This window comes from Pelophylax lessonae (assembly GCF_965119305.1).
Source record: "Pelophylax lessonae genome assembly, chromosome: 7".
Lineage (NCBI taxonomy): Eukaryota > Metazoa > Chordata > Amphibia > Anura > Ranidae > Pelophylax > Pelophylax lessonae.
The window spans coordinates 121,044,589-121,064,291 of NC_138774.1; the positions used below are offsets into that span (position 1 = coordinate 121,044,589).

Genomic DNA, 19,703 nt, shown 5'->3' on the forward strand with positions numbered 1-19,703 from the left:
TCCATAAAGGCCAGATTTGTGCAGTATACGACTGATTGTTGTCCTATGGACAGAGTCTCCCACCTCAGCTGTAGATCTCTGCAGTTCATCCAGAGTGATCATGGGCCTCTTGGCTGCATCTCTGATCAGTCTTCTCCTTGTATGAGCTGAAGGTTTAGAGGGACAGCCAGGTCTTCGTAGATTTGCAGTGGTCTGATACTCCCATTTCAATATCGCTTGCACAGTGCTCCTGGGATGTTTAAAGCTTGGGAAATCTTTTTGTATCCAAATCCAGCTTTAAACTTCTCCACAACAGTATCTCGGACCTGCCTGGTGTGTTCCTTGTTCTTCATGATGCTCTCTGTGCTTTAAACGGACCTCTGAGACTATCACTGTGCAGGTTCATTTATACGGAGACTTGATTACACACAGGTGGATTCTATTTATCATCATTAGTCATTTAGGTCAACATTGGATCATTCAGAGATCCTCACTGAACTTCTGGGAGAGAGTTTGCTGCACTGAAAGTAAAGGGGCTGAATAATTTTGCACGCCCAATTTTTCAGTTTTTTATTTAAGTTTGAAATATCCAATAAATTTCGTTCCACTTCATGATTGTGTCCCACTTGTTGATTCTTCACAAGAAATTACAGTTTTATATCTTTGTTTGGATCCTGAAATGTGGCTAAAGGTCGCAAAGTTCAAGGGGGCCAAATACTTTCGCAAGGCACTGTACCTTCATAAGTCACATAATTAGTGAAATGATGTCCACCTGTGTGCAATCGAAGGGTCACGTGATCTGTCATTACATATACACACCTTTTTTGAAAGGCCCCAGAGGCTGCAACACCTAAGCAAGAGGCACCACTAACCAAACACTGCCATGAAGACCAAGGAACTCTCCAAACAAGTAAGGGACAATGTTGTTGAAAATTACAAGTCAGGGTTAGGTTATTTAAAAAAAAAAATGAAAAACAAATCTTTGATCCCCCAAAAGCACAATCAAATCTATCATAACCAAATGGAAAGAACATGGCACAACCGTGAACCTACCAAGAGACGGCAACCCACCAAAACTCACGGACCAGGCAAGGAGGGCATTATTCAGAGGCAGCACAGAGACCTAAAGTAACCCTGGAGGAGCTGCAGAGTTCCACAGCAGAAACTGGAGTATCAGTACTTGGGATAATAAGCCGTACGCTCCATTGAGTTGGGCTTTACAGCAGAGTTGCCATAAAGCCATTACTTTCAGCAAAAACCAAAATGGCACGTTTTTTGAGTTTGCGACAAGGCACGTGGGAGACTTCCAAAATGTATGGAGGAAGGTGCTCTGGTCTGATGAGACTAAAATTGAACTGTTCGGCCATCAAAGAAAACGCTGTGTCTGGCGCAAACCCAACACATCACCCAAAGAACACTATCCCCACAGTAAAACATGGTGGCCGCATCATGCTGTGCGGATGTTTTTTAGCAGCCGAGACTGGAAAACTAGTCAGAGTTGAGGGAAAGATGGATGGTGCTAAATACAAGGATATTCTTGAGCAAAACCTGTACCACTCTGTGCATTATTTGATGCTAGGATGGAGGTTCACCTTCCAGCAGGCCAATGACCCAAACACACTGCTAAAACAACACTTGATTGGTTTAAGGGGAAACATGTAAATGTGTTAGAATGGCCTAGTCAAACCGAACTGTCCGCTTGCAGAGGCTGCAGCATTGCAGAGGCTGCAGGAAGGATCCTGGCAGCATGCTTCAGTGTAGCTGATGGGGGGTCATTTTTCCCTTGGTCTAGCTGGTCTCTGGTTGGAAGCCATGTTTGTGTAGCGGATGTCACAGGGATGCTGGAGTCCTGAGGCCTCGAGATACCAAAGCTCCTCCTCCTCCTCCTCCTCCTCTCTTCCGCCTTAGTTTCCTCTTCCTGTGCCTGGGACATGTGAACAGGTATAGCGTCCATGATGGTCCTGGGTTTGAATTCTCGGCGCTCCACTGGTCGGTAGGGTCAATCTTTGGTGGGTCCCTGTCTGTGTCTCTCTGCTGATAGGTGCCCTGTGGGAATCCTTTAGTGGTGCCAAAAAGATAGTTTTTGTACTGCAAGGTCTTCCTTATGGAACCTCAGGGTCATATCTCCTCCAGTGACCTCCTCATGAAGGTGGCAGGTCCCTCGGAAACCCCAGCCTCCCATAGTTGCACTGACGGCGGTCCTGCAGTCCGTGTTCCGGATGGAAGTGGCCTAGGAGGAAGCATCCCTCTACTTCCCCTGCTCAGTCGGTCTCATCTGAGCCTGATGCCGCCATGGACGCGGCCCGTCCAGGGGGGCTTAATATCATGCCCCCAAATCCATCCGATGGTGAGGATGATTCCTCCATGGTTGCAGCAGTGAATGAAAAGTCGCTGGTAGACGCACTTATTTGTTACTGCAGAGCGTGAGGCTAAATATGGAGGATGCAGCTGATGTAGCCACAGATGTGGCTGTGTCGTTTAGGTACGCATACGTCGCATCGCACTCCAATGTGCCTTATTTTACTGGTTTTCCTGTAAGGAATGGCAACAACCAAAACTACCCTTTGTGGTCCCCAAACGTTTTGCTGTACGTTACCCTCTTGAGGAGTCGATTGTAAAGTGAGCTAGTCAACCGGTGGTGGACCCTCCTGTTTCCAGGTTGAATAAAGCAAACCATGATCCCAGTAGAGGAATCCCTGTCCTTTAACCACTTGCCGACCGCCGCACGACTATCTACGTCGGCGGTCAGCCCCTCACAGGCAAAGTGACGTAGGGCTACGTCACTAGCTTGTGAGGGTCTAGGGAGCGCGCGCCGCCGGAGGCGCGCTCCCGCGTGGTCACGGACCCCCCCCCCCCCCCCCCCCCCCCCGCGCGCGTGTGACTGGCGGACCCGATGTCCGCCGGCCACTCTGCGATCGGCGGGGGAGAGGGAGAAAGTCAGGCAGCTTGTGTAAACAAGCTGCCTGTCATTCTCCCCTCTGTATGAGAGCTGATCATATGGATCTACTATGTAGATCCGTTGATCACTCTGCATACAGCTGAAGCCACAGCCAATCACAGTTAGAATCACGCCCCTAGGGACACACACAGCCCCTCCCTCTCAAAGTTAACCCCTTCACTACCAGTGTATTTTTACAGTAACAGTGCATATATATATATAGCACTGATTACTGTAGAAATGTCACTGGTAACCCCAAAAGTGTAAAAAATGTCAGTCAAGGGTCCGATCTGTCCGCCGCAATGTCGCAGTACCGCAAAAAAAATCGCAGATCGCCGCCATTACGCGTTACAACAAAAATGACAATCTTTCCCTTAGTTAGTAAACGCAATAACTTTTGCGCAAACCAATCAAAATACGCTTTTTGCGTTTTTTTTTTTCTTTTTTTTTTTTGTTTTTCCCCAAACATAGGTAGCATAAAACAAATTGGCCGAAAATGTTAAAAAATTTAGATTTTTACATTTTTTTGGGGGGGGGAATTTCATATAAAAAAAGGGGAAAAATATTGCTATTTTTGCAAAATTGACGCTCTTTTTTTTGTTTATAGCGCGTGATCAAAAAATTGCACAGGTGATCAAATACCGCCAAAAGAAAGCTCTGTTTGTGGGAAAAAAAGGACGCCAAATTCGTTTAGGTACAGCGTCGCACGACCGCGCAATTGTCCGTTAAAGTCACGCAGTGCCGAATCGCAAAATACCCCCTGGTCGTTTAGCAGCCAAATCCTCCGGGGCTTAAGTGGTTAAGAACCCGGCTGACAAAGCGGAGGCAGCGGCACGCTTACTATGGCTGGTTCGGCATTGCGGCCAGTCTTTGCCTCAGGCCTGGTGTCTAACCCGAACTGAATGGGCCAAGCTTTTGCGCCAATGCCTGGGGGTGAGCAGGTCCCCACTGCTTATGTTGATTTAGCAGACCAGTTGGTCCATGGGCTCCAGTTTGTGTGATGCAGCTTTGGATACAGCTCCTGTGCTGTCACAACTTTGTTTCAGCGGTGGTGATAAGGTGCTTGCTGTGGCTTAAGAATGGGTCTGCAGACCATGCCTCTAAGAAAGCTCTCATTGATCTGCCCTTTCAATGTGATTGCCTGTTTAGGGCTACCCTGAATGGTATCAAGGGTTTCATGGGGGGGAAAGAGTACCTTCCTTCCAAAATCCATGAAAGGGAAGGAGCCTCGTCGCGGACGGGGGCCCTCCTCCTCAGCACATAGAAAATGATTTTGTGCTTCTGGGATGGAGACTAAGGGAAATGGATCTTTCACATCTTTCCTGGGAGGTTCCAAGCAACCTTGATCTAGTAAGCCTGGAGCTAGCTTCTCCAGACCAGACCTGCAGACAAGACCCCTTCAGCATGAAGGTCTGCCCTCACCCATTATTGGGGTGGGTGGACATCTTTGCTGGTTTCTGGCCCCGTGGACTACTTTGAGTGTCAAAGAGATCCGCAAAAGGTTTTGTTTTTGGGGCTACCCAGAAAGGGGGGCAACGTTTTTTTTTGTCCTTCCCAGGGTTTTTAGGTCCTGAATCTCCTTGTGCGGATTTAATTCCTGCGAAGGTTCAGGTGATGTCCGAACTACCTAAGGTTCCCCCTATCCAGGGAATTGAATTGCCTAGGTCTGATTTTAATTCTGACCAGGGTTGTCCTTCCTCTACACACATTTCAGGAACCACAGGCCGTGATTTACCGGCTGCTGTCACAGAAGACAGTTCTCTCTCCCGATTTTGCACACAGTTCTGAGTCTGGTGGTATCCACCTTCAAGACAGTTTGGTTTGCACAGTCCTACATGCAGCTCCTTTTTAGCAGGTTAGGCCCAACAGGAGGCTACTGTAGTTCGTGGCATGATTAGAGTCCTCTGACAGATGCCGCAGGCATCCAAGGAACATAAGGCCAGCATCATCCTCGGCTCAGGCTTCTTCCGCAGTTCCTGCGAATATTTAACAGCGAGGATCTTTCAATCATCCTGGTGGCTGTAAAGGTCCCATGGGGGCTTCCTCTCAGAGAAGACAAGTTGCCCCAAAGGCTGATTTACCATCCTGCTTTACAGTGGCTGGTTTTAACTTGGGGATAGAGGTTCGTCTGGATCAGTGATCCCTACTATGGTGAAGGCGAGGAAGTAGTCTTCCAGCAAGATATACCATTGTACGTGGAAAGCGTACATTTTCTTGGTGTGAATCTGCCTTGGCAATCTTCTTTTAGTGACCCCCCCCCCCCCCACCACCACCCATGCCCTCTTTAGTTCGTATCTTCATCCAGGGGGGTTTGACATGTGACTCCACCTGTATGGTCTTTTTTGCTACCATGAGATTTAAATATAGTGCTTTCGGTTCTCCAGAAACCTTCATCTAAATATTCGGGAGATTCCCTTGCCTAAGTTCTTGGTAGGCGATTTTCCTCGGCCTACAGGGTATAGCAGTTGGCAGCATCCTGTTGCAGTCCCCATTTGATGCTCCATAGGGATAAAGTGGTTCTTTGTCCCTGTCCATTTCTGCCCAAAGTTATCTGCCTTCCGTTTGAATGAGGACATTGTGTTGTCTTCCTTGTGTCCCAAGCCGTTTTCATCCCAAGGAATATGCCTTGCATACTATTGATGTGGTTTGTGCGATTCGGGTGGCAGCTACTAAGTCCTTTCGAAGGTCACTTGCTTTTTTTTTTTTTTTTTTTTTTGTTAGTATACATACGGACCAAGAAAAGGTCTGGCCAATTCTTCGGCTACAATCTCCAGATGGATCAGACTGTGGCTCAGGCCTATTCCATTAAAGGTCGGGTTCCACCTTTCCCTGTCACAGCGTATTCTACTCGGGCGCTGAGTGCTTCATGGGCCTTCCGTCATCAGGCTTCAATATCTCAAGTTTGTAAGGCGGCCACTCGGGTCACCCTTGCGTACCTTCACAAAATTCTATAAGGTAGATACAGTACTTTGACATCTGCGGATGCTTCTTCTGGCTGCAAAGCTTTGCAGGCTGCTGTTTAAAAGGGGCTGTACCCTCCTTGAGGGGTGTTTTATTCTTTAAACATTTTACTTTTCAGACTGGGCTCCTGTGACCCGATTTTAAGGCTTCTGTGTCCTGGTTAAGGGCTCTTATTTTTATCCTTTTGGTTATTTTCCCCATCCCTCATTTTCCTTTTTTGGCTCTGCTTTTGGACGTTCCACTAGTTATGATTAATGGAGCTCAGTGTCCATCTATGAACGAAAGAAAATGGGATTTTTATACTTGCCGTAAAATCCATTTCTCGGGAGTTTGGACACAGCTCCCACCCCTCTATAGTGTTTTGATACTTGTAATACTGTTTGGTACTAAACTGATTACTTAGAGCAGAGGGGGGAGGTTATATACCAGCTGCGGATAGCCCATGGGCATAGCCAGGTGTTTGTTCTGCCTAGTCCTACTCCTGGAGGAGGCAATATAATCCACTAGTTATTATTTATGGAGTGCTGTGTTCGTCGAACTGAGAAAGAAAGTCCAGTGTACATGGAACCTAAAAAAAAAAAAAACGAATGCAACCACATCTGATGGGTAGGATGCAATTTTATTTTTGTTTTGGGTTTAATACTGCTTTAAGTGTCTGTAATCCTGAGGAAAGCTGAATGATGTAAATATTTTAAAATACTTTTTTGCTGTATTTTAATCTATAGTTCTTTCTAATTGTAGGATTTATTGCAGAAAACACAAGGAACAGCTGCATAACTCAGAAGGTATATATTCACATTTAAAAAAACTTTGGCTTGAGGTTTTTTTAGAGCTCTCTCATGTACTGTATGTCATCATAGCAGGTACCTTGTTATCCCTTTTAAGAGGATCTTCAGGCTGACTGTAGCTGACCTTTTAATAAAAGGAAACTTGCCTGTCCAAGGATCCAGCGCTGTCCTCACCTGGGCTGGCTCTTGACTGGTCTTTTGGTCCCCCTCATTAGCGTGTTTTCGAAGGGAAGCCAGCTGTGACTCTTTGCTGCTTCACAGCCGGCTTCCCACTCTGCTTGCGGGGAGCCGCGCTACTCTTTGTGAAGAGCCCTGCAGCCTTCTGGGACCTATGACATGTCACAGAAGGCTGCGGGCTAAGGCGGGGCAACCTTCTGCTCAGATTGGCTGGGCGATACGAGCTGAAGTGGCAGCGGGTACCTGTCAAAAAAATGAATGTATCCAAAAGTGATACAGGAGAGGGTAGGAGGTGGAAAAGTAAAATGCCCCCTTTTGGTTCAAGTTCCACTTTAAAAGTATAGCCAATGCATTTTTGGCTATACGTCTATGGTTTGTAGGACTGCAGTTAGTTCTGCACTCCTTTTGACCCATTTTCAGCATACAGCGGGCTAAAGCCCACTGTCCAGTGACGTCACTTAGCCATTCCAAGCTTGGGAAAGATCCAGTTTTACAGTCTTGATTCACCAAGATGCCTGGATTGGCAGCTGTCTCAGCCTCTCAGCATGCCCCTAAGAGCCTGAGCCACCAGTTCTAAAACCCTTCACTCAGCACGGGAGGGGCAGAACAGAGAGCTGGTGCCTGACAGTCACTGCGCTCTGCTCAGAGCGGAGGGGGGAGATTTGTGGAGGAGGTGTTTGATCCCTCAGTTCTCCATGTATAAGTGGGGGACGGTAGCTGTTAGGATCAGTGCTGCAGCCATCTAGGGGAGTATGCTATTTCCCCCCTGCATTTACAAACTTTTAAACATTATAAAGCAAAAGCATTAATGAATGTATTTGATAAATTTACCTGTTCAATGTTGTTTTTTTTTTTTCTTTAGATGAGTTAGAAGAAGGGCTTGGTCACAGAGATTTGAGTCCATCCCCTCGCCTTCGTGGTAGAGGGAGAGGATCCCGCGGAAAGTCCAGAACCACAAATTCCAGAGGGCAGTCAGAGGAGAGCAAACTCCCATCTTCACACTGTACAGAAGAGACAGAAAGCAGCTCCAGTGTAAATAGTTACTTTTAAGGGTGTTTTCTGGGTTGGTTTAAATGCCTTGTTAAACACTATTCTCTATCAAACACTTTTCTCTATAATTCATTGATGGACGCAGTCCTCTGATGCATATCAGTAGGTCAATACCGCCCCCTACAGGAGTAGGACACTAGGCAGAAAGAATTTATGGCTACGCCTATGGGCAGTCCCTGGGGGTATACCCTCTCTCTTCCTGCATAGGATGTCCTTTTTTAATCTGCCTAGTCAAGAGTAGGAACCTAGTTCCTTGCTGGGATCTTTGGTCCTGGCATAAAAATGATTTTTTTATGTAGAATTTGTTTTTTAAGCTAGCTTCTTCTCTGGGATTTTTTTTCCTGTGAGATCTTCAAGCAACTATGCCGGGCTGGATACCTATATCCAGTCGTCACCCCAGTCTGGCCAGCGAGCGCATGCAGGCCTTAGCTCCGCACTGGGTTTGGCCACGGCATAGTCCCACTGGACAGGGACTGGCCCTGCGAGTTAAACGTCTCGCCAGGACACACACGACGGAGTCTAGGCTTATTTCGCAGCGTTCCTATTTGGCCGACAGATAGATGGCGCCCGCCTGTGTACCTGGTATGGTGGGGGGGCCCTTTACCTCGGGCAGTTTCCTGGCTCACTTCCCTTTTACTGAGCTGACACTTGCAGACCTTCCTAATACAAAGTGCTGTTATCTAGGGACCCTGAGTTGCTGGGGGCATATTGCTCTCTCTGTGGGGGGTTCCTTAGCGTGTGCCTGACCTCTGGGGATGCTGTAGCGCTGTGGTGAAGTTTTTCTGGCAAAAACTAAACTTTTTCTTTTTCTCTCATTTTCTCAAGTTTGCCGGCGGGTTCTATTAGTGCAACATGGACCCCTCAGACCATGACCATGTGTCGCCACCTGACCCCCTCATGGAGGCCTCCGGATCTCAACTGTCCCCTGAAGCTGCAACGCTGTGATGTGGAGGGCAAGCCTGTCCCTCCTGCCTTTGGGGAACTGTTGGACCAGATTGTGCAGGGGCTGCAATTTGCTTGCGATGCCACGCTGGACACTGCTTCCCTGTTGGGTTGCCTGTGTCTTTTTCATAGGTGATCATGAGGCGTATGCTCTGGCTGAAGTGCTGGTCTGCGAATCAGGCTTCAAAGAAGGCCGTGATGGAACTCCCCTTTCAGGGGGGACTGTCTGTCTGGGGCTACCCTGGACGACATTATTAAGGGTCTTATTGGGGGGGGGGGGTGAGAGTACCTTTCTCCTGCAGGCTTCCAAGGGTAGGGACCCTCGCCATAGGCAGGTTCATCCTTTTCGGCTCCCAAAGTATTTTCGTTCCTCGAGGGCAGCCGATGAGGCAAAGCCCTGAAAGGCACCCTTGGGTGGTTCCAAGCGTCCCTGGTCTGGGAAACAGAAGTCCGTTTCCGCCAGGCCTGCGGACAAGGGTACAGAAAGACTCCCCAACAACTTCTGGAGCTCTAAGAGTCAGTCATCCAATCATGAAGAGAGACCATGTTTAAGAGTTTTTATTTTCCAGGGTCCAGTCAGGCAGTCCACCACAATTGCTTTGATTATTCACAAGGGCTGTACCAGGAGCTCAGCTATGGCCCTGGAGGTGTCAGATTCTCAGTTGGGTAGAACTTGATGTCCCTACCTTGCCTGAAGTCTAAGTTTTTGGATTTTGGCACTCAAGACCTTGATCTTCACATATAGTCTCAATTGAAAGCTTCCAGAGTTGAGGCTCTAAACAGTCCATGCAGGGTCTGGTTTGTGGATGATGTTCGGTTGGTTGCCGATGCACTATGGTGCCTTCTGCTCTGATCAGATCTTCTTTCCCAAGGTTCAGTCATCCACCCTGCTTTACAGTTGCTGGCTTTAGTGGCAATGCTGTTGATAGCCAGGTGCTGGAAGATGAGTGTCTTATCTGGCTGTCATTTTGATGCGGTGAGCCCAGAGGTTCACTTATAGTTTCATCTATTATCACACCTGGAGGGCCTACTGCACATACTATGATTCTCTGGGGTTGCATCCTTGCATGTTTTTGATTGCTCGCATCCTAGCTTTTTTAAGCAGCCATTTTGGTGCTACACAAGAATAAGGTGGTACTGTGGCTTTGGCTGTCCTTTCTATTGTAGGTGGAGGTAGTGGCTTTTCATTTTAATTAAGACCTCTCTTTATCTTCTGCAACTTCATCCTTCTCATCCAAGAGAACTGGATCTCCATCACTTAGATGTAGTCAGGGCTCCCTGTTGTGGGCCTTTATTTTCCGCCTGAACAAAGCTACCATGTTTTTCCTTCTGATAAAGCCCCCCTTCCTTTTTGGGACCCTACAGACAAGAAGTTGGGGTGTACTCTGTGGTGGTCCTACTGCGCTTCCTCTGGCGTAAAGGAAAAGTATGGCCAAAGATTTTTTGGCTATACCTCTCCTATGGATCACAGACGTGCAATCTGTTCTGCTCTCCTGTGAGCCATTTTCAGCCAACAGCCGATTTCACAGAGCAGTTTTAGGCTCTTAAGGCCATATGGTCTTGATCCACCCAAAAGTCCGAACTGGCACCTGGCTCAGCCTCTCATCGATCTGCTGAGAGCCTGAGCTGCCCCCTCCATAGCACAGCGCCCTATTTCAGCTCACAATTGTTTTTTGTGGCCATGGCTCCTCCAAGGCCAACAAATCTTCTGCCTCCCCTGCCATCAAATGTTCTTGGCAGTCTTAAAAACCCCAAGCCTTCTGAGGAGCCAACTTTCACATGAAAGGGTGCGGTCACCTCAACAACTCAAGGTGGCTGGGACATCTTTGTGTGGTGTGTGTGTATGTATGTAAATATATATATATATATATATATATATATATATATATATATATATATATATATATATATATATATATATATATATATATATATATATATATATATATATATACACATACATACATACATACATAGCTTGTTTGCTCGCATCCTGGACAGATGCGTCTTATACGTTTATTTCTTCCAGCTGCAAGATATCAGTCCTTGCCACCAGACCACTTCTTTCCTGTCATCTCTCTTCCCAGCATCTAGGGGATCTGTGTTCAGTGGTCCAGGGACTCCTGGATCAGGGAGTCCTACAACCAGTTCCATCCTCCAAATGGGTCAAGGTGTTCTAGTCCAACGTCTTTTGTTGTCCTGAAGAAGGAACAATTCTGGACCTGAATTCCTTCCATTAGGTGCATACGTTTTGCATGGAGTTAATACGCTCAGTTGTAGCCCCCTTACTCCAGGGACAACCTCATCAACCTCAAGGATGAGGTTATCTTCATGTCCAAATTTTTCCAGGGGGGGGGGGGGGGAGTAGCATTTCCAGCTTGTAGCTCTCCCTTTCGCTCTGCCTTCTGCTCTACAGGTCTTCACGAAAGTCTTGCCCCTGTATTGGCCCTTCTGCACTTTCAGGGGTGTCATTCGTCAGTTACCTGGAGGATTTGCTCCTGCAAGCCTAATGGTTTGCGCTGCAAGCCTTGGGCCAACTGCAATCAGAACCCTGGAGTATCTTGGATGGTTCTTTAATCTGTGTAAATCAGTTCAGGATTCCCTTTCTACACCTGGAATACCTTCGGCTCTTGATGGACACGTCCGTGCCCAGGGTCTTTTTCTCCCGCTCTTCCCCCCCCTCTTCTTTAGTGCATAATGGAGCACTTATCACTTCAGTGTCTCTGGTCTCAAGAGGGAGTTCAGCCTTCCCATCAATATTCTGAAACCTTTTAAATTGGAAAACTCTTCCAGAGTGTTTCCCAATCTGGGTGCAGCCAGACAATGGTATGTTTGTGAGCCGCTCAGGCTGCTAGGAAGTGTAGTCCTGCCTCTGCTGCCATTAGGGCTGGCTGGGAAGGAGCCCGCTCACATTCCAGACAATGGCAGGAGCTGAAGATACGGGAGCTCCACATCAGAACAGACCTGCTGTGTGTAGACAAGTGTCAGTCTTAGCCTGGACCCCTGCCAGGCCATGCTCCCAACACACTTTTCAGTCCACCCATTGTAGCTTACCTATTAAGCTGCAGGATATTCTTCTCTTGATCTTTTTGGAAAAGGTTGCCGCCTCAATGACACACTTCTGCTTATCCAGTGTCCAAGCTCTTAGCTCCCCCCCCCCCTTTCCAATGATTGCACATTCTACAAGGGTGCTTGAGGCATCCTGGGCTTTTCATCCGTTTACTTCTGTGGTTGAGGTTTGCAAGGTGGCTACTTGGTCATTGGTTCACGTTTACCAAGTTATTGTACATTGACATGGCTTCCTTGGAAAATGCTAGCTTTGGCCGGAAGGTCTTGCAGGGGACGGTTTGCGTTCCACCGGAGGTCGGTTCCTTGTTCTGTTGTGGGTCCACCCCTTCTTTCTTTCTGGCACTACTTTGGGGCATCCCATTCGCAAAGAAGTGAAGCTGTGTCCTTCAATAAACGATCAAGATAATTTTTTTTTTCTCGCCATAAAATACTTTTCTATGACTTTCATTGAAAGACACAGCACCCACCCAGTCGTCTTAAAACTGCTGGCTACTAACTAAATTCAGTATTGAATCCACTATTGCTGATCAGGGGTCCATAAATAAACTCAGAGAAAGGGATTTCACAGAATGAAATATTCAAAATGTTAACACATTGGATTTTCGCAAACGCCATACTTAATTTTTTGTCATTGTACTTGAACTCTGCACAATATTGTATACGGACAGACACCACAGAGTTGAACAAACCCCTCCAACCGTCTAAATACTCAGTGTTCTACCTACATCAGCCAGCAGTAGCATTTATTTAAATATTTGTTAATTTAAATTTGTCAGTAGTTTTGCATTGTTGGTTCTTGCTTTTCAGAGAGACAGATCACCCCACAGAAGCAGTCCAAGTGACACTAGACCAAAGTGCGGCTTCTGTCATGCAGGAGATGAGGAGAATGAGACGCGGGGCAAACTGCATGTGTTTAATGCAAAAAAGGCTGCCGCTCACTACAAATGTATGGTATGTTTGTTTAAATGTCAGTATCTGAACCAAGACCTGTGAATAAAATCTGGTTGTAAAAATTTATTTTAACAAGTCCTTTACAGTGAAGTGATGGTCTTTTTAAAATTCAGTTTCCAGAAAATAGCCTATGCATGTGGTGGACCCCGGTAGATTTTAAACTGTTCAGCTTTGTAAATTATTCATTTGCTTTGTCTGTCTTGTAGGCCATTTGACCATACTTCTAGGGGGCCTACAGATAATTTAGCCAACCTTCCAACAAACTTATACGCACGTTTTCTATCCTCCCCTGCAGCTCCAGGAGTTGACCCTAGTGCAAGCTCCATATCATTGGTCCTATACTTGAATTGTTGCCTCACCTCTATTTCAATAAGCCTACCTGTTATCAGATCAAGTTGAAGTATGAAAGCTCCCCTAAACCTCTTCCATCTATATAACTAGATTGTCCATGCAAAATGGCACCAGTATAGAAGACATTGATGTTAGAATGAGCAAAGTGTTAAACACAGTAAATATTGACAAAGCGATTGTGTTTTTTTTATATATGCGAGATTCAAGAAAGGGGTACCTTCATCCCAGTTAAATTGATGAAAGGAAGAGGGGAACAAATTCCCTAAATGTCCATAAAGTAGGAAAAGAAGGGGGAGAAGAAAAAGCAGAAACCAAACAGAAAGACAGGGGGCCAGGGGGATTATGTGGGTACCATAAGAACTAGAATATAATTTTATATAAAATATTTCTTAATACATGTATAGTATATAAAAAAAAAAAAAAAAAAAAAAAAAAATTATATATATATAAAATGTATGTGTTCCAATTGCAATTACAATGACAATATCGTGTACAATAAATCATTTCACATAAAGCAGCTAGCAGATGACTAAACATGTCGAGCAGGGCCAGACTATAGTCATCTGCTAGCTTCTTTGGGCATTAATTCTCCCCTGTAGATATAAAGTGGTAACCTGTAAAGGCTTTTAAACCGTCGCCCATGGATAGTAAAATTTACAATATTTGTCGCCGCTTTGCGGACGTACTCAATTTTAAAGCGTGACATGTTTGGAGTCTCTTTTTTTTATTCTCTAGGGCCTCTGCTTTCAAAAAATATATAATGTTTGGGGTAATTTTTCTAGCAAAAAAAAGGTTTTCACATGTATACAAAAGGTGCCAGGTCTTCAAGTGGTTAAACAACCCTTGTATACATTCCTGGGCAGACTTAGGCCTGGTTCACTCATATGGGGCCCGGTGCGTCCCTGTTCACTGGTTCAGGTGCAAATTGGGTCTGATTTTTTTTATTTTTTTTGCCTGAATTTTTACCGAAATCGGACCCATAGATGCAGTGGACTGTTTAAATGTGGACTTTGGCCGCCCCGGACCTTTGAAAGCCAGTCACTTGTCTGTCATGCAAATTGGATGTGGGGAAACCCGCATCCAATTCACATATGTGAACCCAGCCTTACCTTTTAGTTGGGCCTTAACATGTTGTGCCCAGTAGGGATGAAAAAAAATACCGCCCAGTTCGTTTCTAGCGTACAAAATGATGCAACATTTTTATTTCTGCAGCTTTTCTCTTCTGGTACAGTCCAGCTAACCACAACGTCAAGGGCTGAAGTTGGTGACTTTGATATCAAAACTGTGATACAAGAAATGAAGCGAGGCAAACGTATGGTAATTATTTGTGTATTTATATTTGGAAGCTTTATTGTATGTACAGCACTCCTGTCACTGGCAATTTTTATTTCCTTTTTTGAGTTCAGAATCTTCAGCCACTTGATTGGCTGGGCCTAGATTATGTAATACCCACACATGTGCACGCTAGTTACATCATCATCTGTGCTGAGACTGTACACTAAGCTGTGCATAAACGGCTCAGTGTACACACAGAAATGTAGAAACCTCTGACAGAAGAGACTTGCACAGTCTCTCTCTGGTCATTAAAAAAAAAAGCCTGCCTGTTAGCACTTTTTATAAAACAGACTTCTGCTTAAGAAAAAATATATAAAAACTCCTCTACAAAATTGTAACTTTAAAGTACAATCACGATCAAGGTTGGAATGGTAGAATTTAAAAGCTTTTTCTGAAATGTATTATAGCTTGTCCATTTAAAATGTATATTTCCCCCTTCCTTTACGTTCCAGTATATATAACCAAACGAAGTGATACATTTTTTAATTTTGCCCAGTTGAGTGGGAGTGGCATTTACTTCCTGTACTGTTGACAAAAATGAAGGACAAGTGGTTATTTTTCTATCTATAGTGAAGAAAAGAACCTCTTTAAACTGTTTTTTAATCAGAAAGTTACTATGGCATATGAGATAACGTAACCTGCAGCTTAAGGGCTCTTTCACACGGCTGCTCCGTGTGAAAGCTCCGCTGCGGGACTTTTTTTTTTTTCACGGAGCGGATGACATTTCTGTCATCCGCTCCATGTCTCCGCATATCATCCCATCCGTTTGTGGATGATATGCGGACATAATGTAAGTCTATGGACATTGCGGATGTCAGCGGATTACACCGCTGACATCCGATTTTCCTTCCTTTCCGTTTTTTGAACGGAACAAAAATAGGGTTCTGTTCCGTTCCGTTACAAAAAAACGGAACAGAACTGAAAGGAGGAAAATCGGATGTCAGCGGATGGCTGCATTAAGACTGGATTATCTGGGTCTGACTCTGGATTCCACTTTGGCGAGGGTCTTTTCCTCCTTCAGACAAGCTGCACAAGTTGCGGGGGGCGATCTGTTTGCTGTTGGAAAACAGTTGGTCCTCTCTGCTGACTTGCATGCGGGCCTTGGGTCTGACGGTGTCAACCTTCGAGGCGGGTCCATTTGCTCAGCTCCACATGAGACCCTTACAAAGGGAGATTCTTGTCAAATGGAACAAAGATCCAAAGTCTTTGGACAGCCTACTTCGGTTGAGTCACAACACGAAGGCTGCTCTTCTATGGTGGCTTCGCTCGTTAGCACTATGCCAGGGCAAGTCTTTCCTTCCATTGTATTGGAAGGTGCTAACCAGATTGGGCCCATGAAAATGTTTGCCCAGTGTCCAATCAATATTAAAGACGGCCCTGTCTGCAGGATTGCCCAGTCCGGATACAATCGGACAATGCCACGGCAGTGGCTTACGTCAACCACCAAGGGGGCACGAAAAGTGTCCTGGTGGCTCGGGAGGTGGCAGACATCCTGGATTGGGCAGAAAAGTTTGTTCCAGCCCTTTCTGCTGTGCACATCCCAGGTGTGGAGAACTGGCAGGTGGATTACCCGAGTTGTCAGGTGTTGGATCAGGGGGAGTGGTCCCTACATTCGGAGGGGTTTCATCTCCTCCTTTGTGTCCGGTGGGGGACACCCGACGTCGACTCCACAGACGCCTGGTGGCTCCTTGCAGTCCGTATCGGCTGATTTATGCATTCCCTCCGCTCCTACTTCTACTGCGACTTCTTCGCAGGGTAGAAGTGGAAGGGATTCTGATGGCCCCCAGACTGGTCTCGCCGGTCTTGGTATGCAGATTTTATAAGGTTGGTCGCGGATTCTCCCTGGCGACTCCCTCTCAGGGAAAATCTGCTATCCCAAGGACTGAATCTTCCACCCTGCTTTAGTCGCTGGCTTTAACGGCGTGGCTTTTGAAAGCCAGGTATTGAAGGATGGAGGTCTTTCTGTTTCAGTGATTCCTACACTGCTGAAGGCCAGGAAGTCTGCTTCCAGGAAGATTTATCATATGGGAAAATCGTACATTTCCTCCTGGTGTGAATCTTTGAAGGTGCACCTTCGCTTGTTCACAGTGGCTAGGGTTTTTTGGCTTTTTTTTTTTTTTTTTAAAAAGGTGTTGAACAACGGTTACGTAGTAGTTGAGCTTGAATAAAGACAATAGTCTATCCAGTTCAACCTGTGTAGGTGCGTGTGGCCTTAATCATCTCTCATACCCCTTTAATGTTCTGATCCTTGAGATGTATGTCCAAGAGTCTTCTGAAAGTAGCCATACTTCCTGCGGAAACTACCTCTTGTGGTAGAGAATTCCACAATCTTGTAGCCCTAACAGTAAAGAACCTTCTGCTTTGACTGAGGTTAAAACGCTTCTCCTCTAATCTCATCTCATTGTATGTCCTCGAGTCCCCATGCAATCCTTGCGACTGAATAGCTTTTTTTCTATGCGGAGATCACCTTTGAGGTATTTATAAATTGCTATCATGTCCCCTCTCAGGCGACTCTTCTCCAGGTAGAATAAATTAAGCGATTTGTAGATGCTCTTCATAATTATGGTCCTCCAATCCCCTAATTTGTTTAGTTGCCCTTCTCTGGACTCTCTCCAGCTCCAACACATCCCTCCTGAGGACTGGCGACCAGAACTGGACAGAATACTCCAGATACGGTCGGACCAGAGTTTTATAAAGTGGTAGGATTATAGTTTTATCTCTGGAATACATTCCTTTCTTTATGCATGCTAATATTCTGCCGGCTTTGGCAGGTTGGCCTTGGGCACTATCATAGGCCAAGTGTTGGCCTTTGCTGTGTTTTTCCAACGCCCTTTAGCTATGCATGCCCTGATTGGCACTTTATTCAGGGGTTTCGCCACATGGCTCCCCTGAGGCGATCCCTGCTACCTCCGTGGGATCTGAATTTTGGTACTATCTGTTCTTCCAAAAAACCTCCATTTGAGATCCTTGGGGAGATTCCTCTGCGTACCTTGTCTCAGAAGGTTGCCTTTTTAATGGCTATCACTTCTGCCCACAGAGTATCGGAGTTGGCGGCATTATTCTGCTGCCGTTCACCCTATCTGGTGGTACTCTGACCTAATCAGTCTTTTTCTTTCGAAGGTGGTTTCTGATTTTCATTTGAATGAAGACATTGTGCTGCCTTCGCTTTTGTCCTCCAAAGTGAATCCAAGGAAATTGCATTGCATTCCAAGGAAATTGCATTGCATTCTTTGGATGCCGTGCAAGCAATTAGTCTACCTGGCGGCTACTGAGTTGTTAAGAAAACCAGATGCTTGATTTGTCCTTACCGAAGGATCTCGTAAAGGATTGGCTGCATCTGCTGCGACCATATCTAGATGGATCAGACAGACGGTAGTTCAGCCTTATTTGCTGAAGGGTCAGATTCCTCCTTTCCCTGTGAAGGCGTGCTTCCTGGGCTTTTCGCCATCAAGCGTCAGTGCTGCAAGGCAGCAACTTGGTCGTCAGTGCACACGTTCACAAAATTCTACAAAGTTGAGGTGTTGGCATTTTCAAATTCCTCTTTTGGCTGCATGGTTTTGCAGGCTGCTGTTTAAAAGGGAAACCTTTTTGTCTTTAAGGGTGTATGTTTTCTGGGTGAGCTCCAGTTGTTCCTGGTTGAGCTCCTGTTACCTGGTTGACTACGTTTAGCCTTGGGAGATTATGTTCTTTTTTGCGTTTTTTTTTTTTTTTTTTTTTTTCCCCCCACACCTCATGCAAATACTGCTTTGGGACGTCCCAATGGTCAAGAAGATATAAAGCTGCTTCTGTCAATGAATGATAGAGAAAACTGGATTTTTTACTTACTGTAAATTCGTATAAACACTGCTTGCTACAAAACTGAGGTCTATAGCAGAGTGTGTGGGGTTATGCCTGCAGGGACAGCCCCATAGGCGTAAAGCTTTTTCGTGCCTAGTGTCCTACTCCTGTAGGGGGCAGTATAACCCAATGGTCAAGAAGATATGAAGTTGCATCTGTCAATGAACTTCAGGGAAAGGGTTTTACAGTAAGTAAAAAATCCAGTTTTTCGTACAATTGTCTAAGAATAGCTTTAGACCCTGTGAGTGGAGAAGTGAGAGTTTACCTAAACATGTACTTGAAATACTGAGATTAGACTTAGAACTGTGCAAGTTCTGACATCCCAAGAGTCCTACAGGACTTCTTGCTCTAATATTGACCGTAAAAAATGTATATAGGTCGCCTTCCATAGAGAAGCTGCGGACCCGTTCTAATAGGAGCGACACAAGTCGCTCCGACTTAGAAAAAGGGTCCGGAGCTTCTTTGGAGCGACCTGCATAGACTTCAGTGTTATGAAGTCCGTGCCGTCCGCTCCGAGGTCGCGGTGCGAGCAGCGCGCCGTGACCTATGAGGTCGCCCCGGCAAGTAGCGTCGCCCCAGTGTGAATGGGGCCTAAAAAGGCTCATGTACCCTATGTCTGACACACCATTAGACTTCACAAAACTTTTTTTTTTTTTTTTTATGCATTCTTTATTTAGAAAATGTTTTAAACAGGAATATCGTCCGATTTTATCATATGAAAGGCTTAGTTCACTAAGCTTAACGCAACAATAAATCTTTATTTTCAGCCATGTACCTGTAATTTTTAAATGTCATTGGACTCTGCTGACAAGAAACGTGGCTGTTTTCTTATCCTAGTGTTTGCCTTAACAGTTGTGCTGAATATCTCCTGATTGCACATAGCGGTAATTGGGTAGGATGTGAACTTGTTATCTATATATTCTTAGGCTGCAACCGACTGACTCTTACCTCTGACTTTAGCTCAGGACCAAATACAGCTAAATAAAAGTTTAACATTTTCAGTCAATCTAGCAATTGACATTTTTTTCCTATCTTGAATTTTCCTGTTGCGCACTTTTTCTCCAGGCTACATAGTTTTCATAAATTCAAGAAACTTGCATCTTTAGTACTTGCTGGCTGTTTTTTTTCTTCTTCTACTAGTCATGGTCAGCAGCACTTACCCATTTTTAGTTGTATCATTGTAAATTTTCATTTTTGAACAATGCAAAACATACAAATTGCCATCCAGTGTTAATGCATGTCTAATATGTGGTAGTGGTTTTTACCGTGCATTACATTATGTGATGTTGTAGATGAATTTGCTGGTGCTGCTAAACCTCGTTCAA

The 19,703-nt window shown here is 45.5% G+C and overlaps 1 protein-coding gene across 1 annotated transcript in view; it reads left to right on the forward strand.

Annotated features, from left to right (window-relative positions):
- The window catches only part of PHF6 (PHD finger protein 6), a 79,437-nt gene that overhangs the window by 26,980 nt on the left and 32,754 nt on the right, over positions 1 to 19,703 (forward strand). The window contains exons 5-8 of the mRNA XM_082264638.1: positions 6,620 to 6,663; positions 7,706 to 7,875; positions 12,712 to 12,855; positions 14,419 to 14,523. Of these exons, the coding sequence (XP_082120764.1) occupies positions 6,620 to 6,663; positions 7,706 to 7,875; positions 12,712 to 12,855; positions 14,419 to 14,523 (463 nt within the window). The remainder of the gene's footprint in view (positions 1 to 6,619; positions 6,664 to 7,705; positions 7,876 to 12,711; positions 12,856 to 14,418; positions 14,524 to 19,703) is intronic.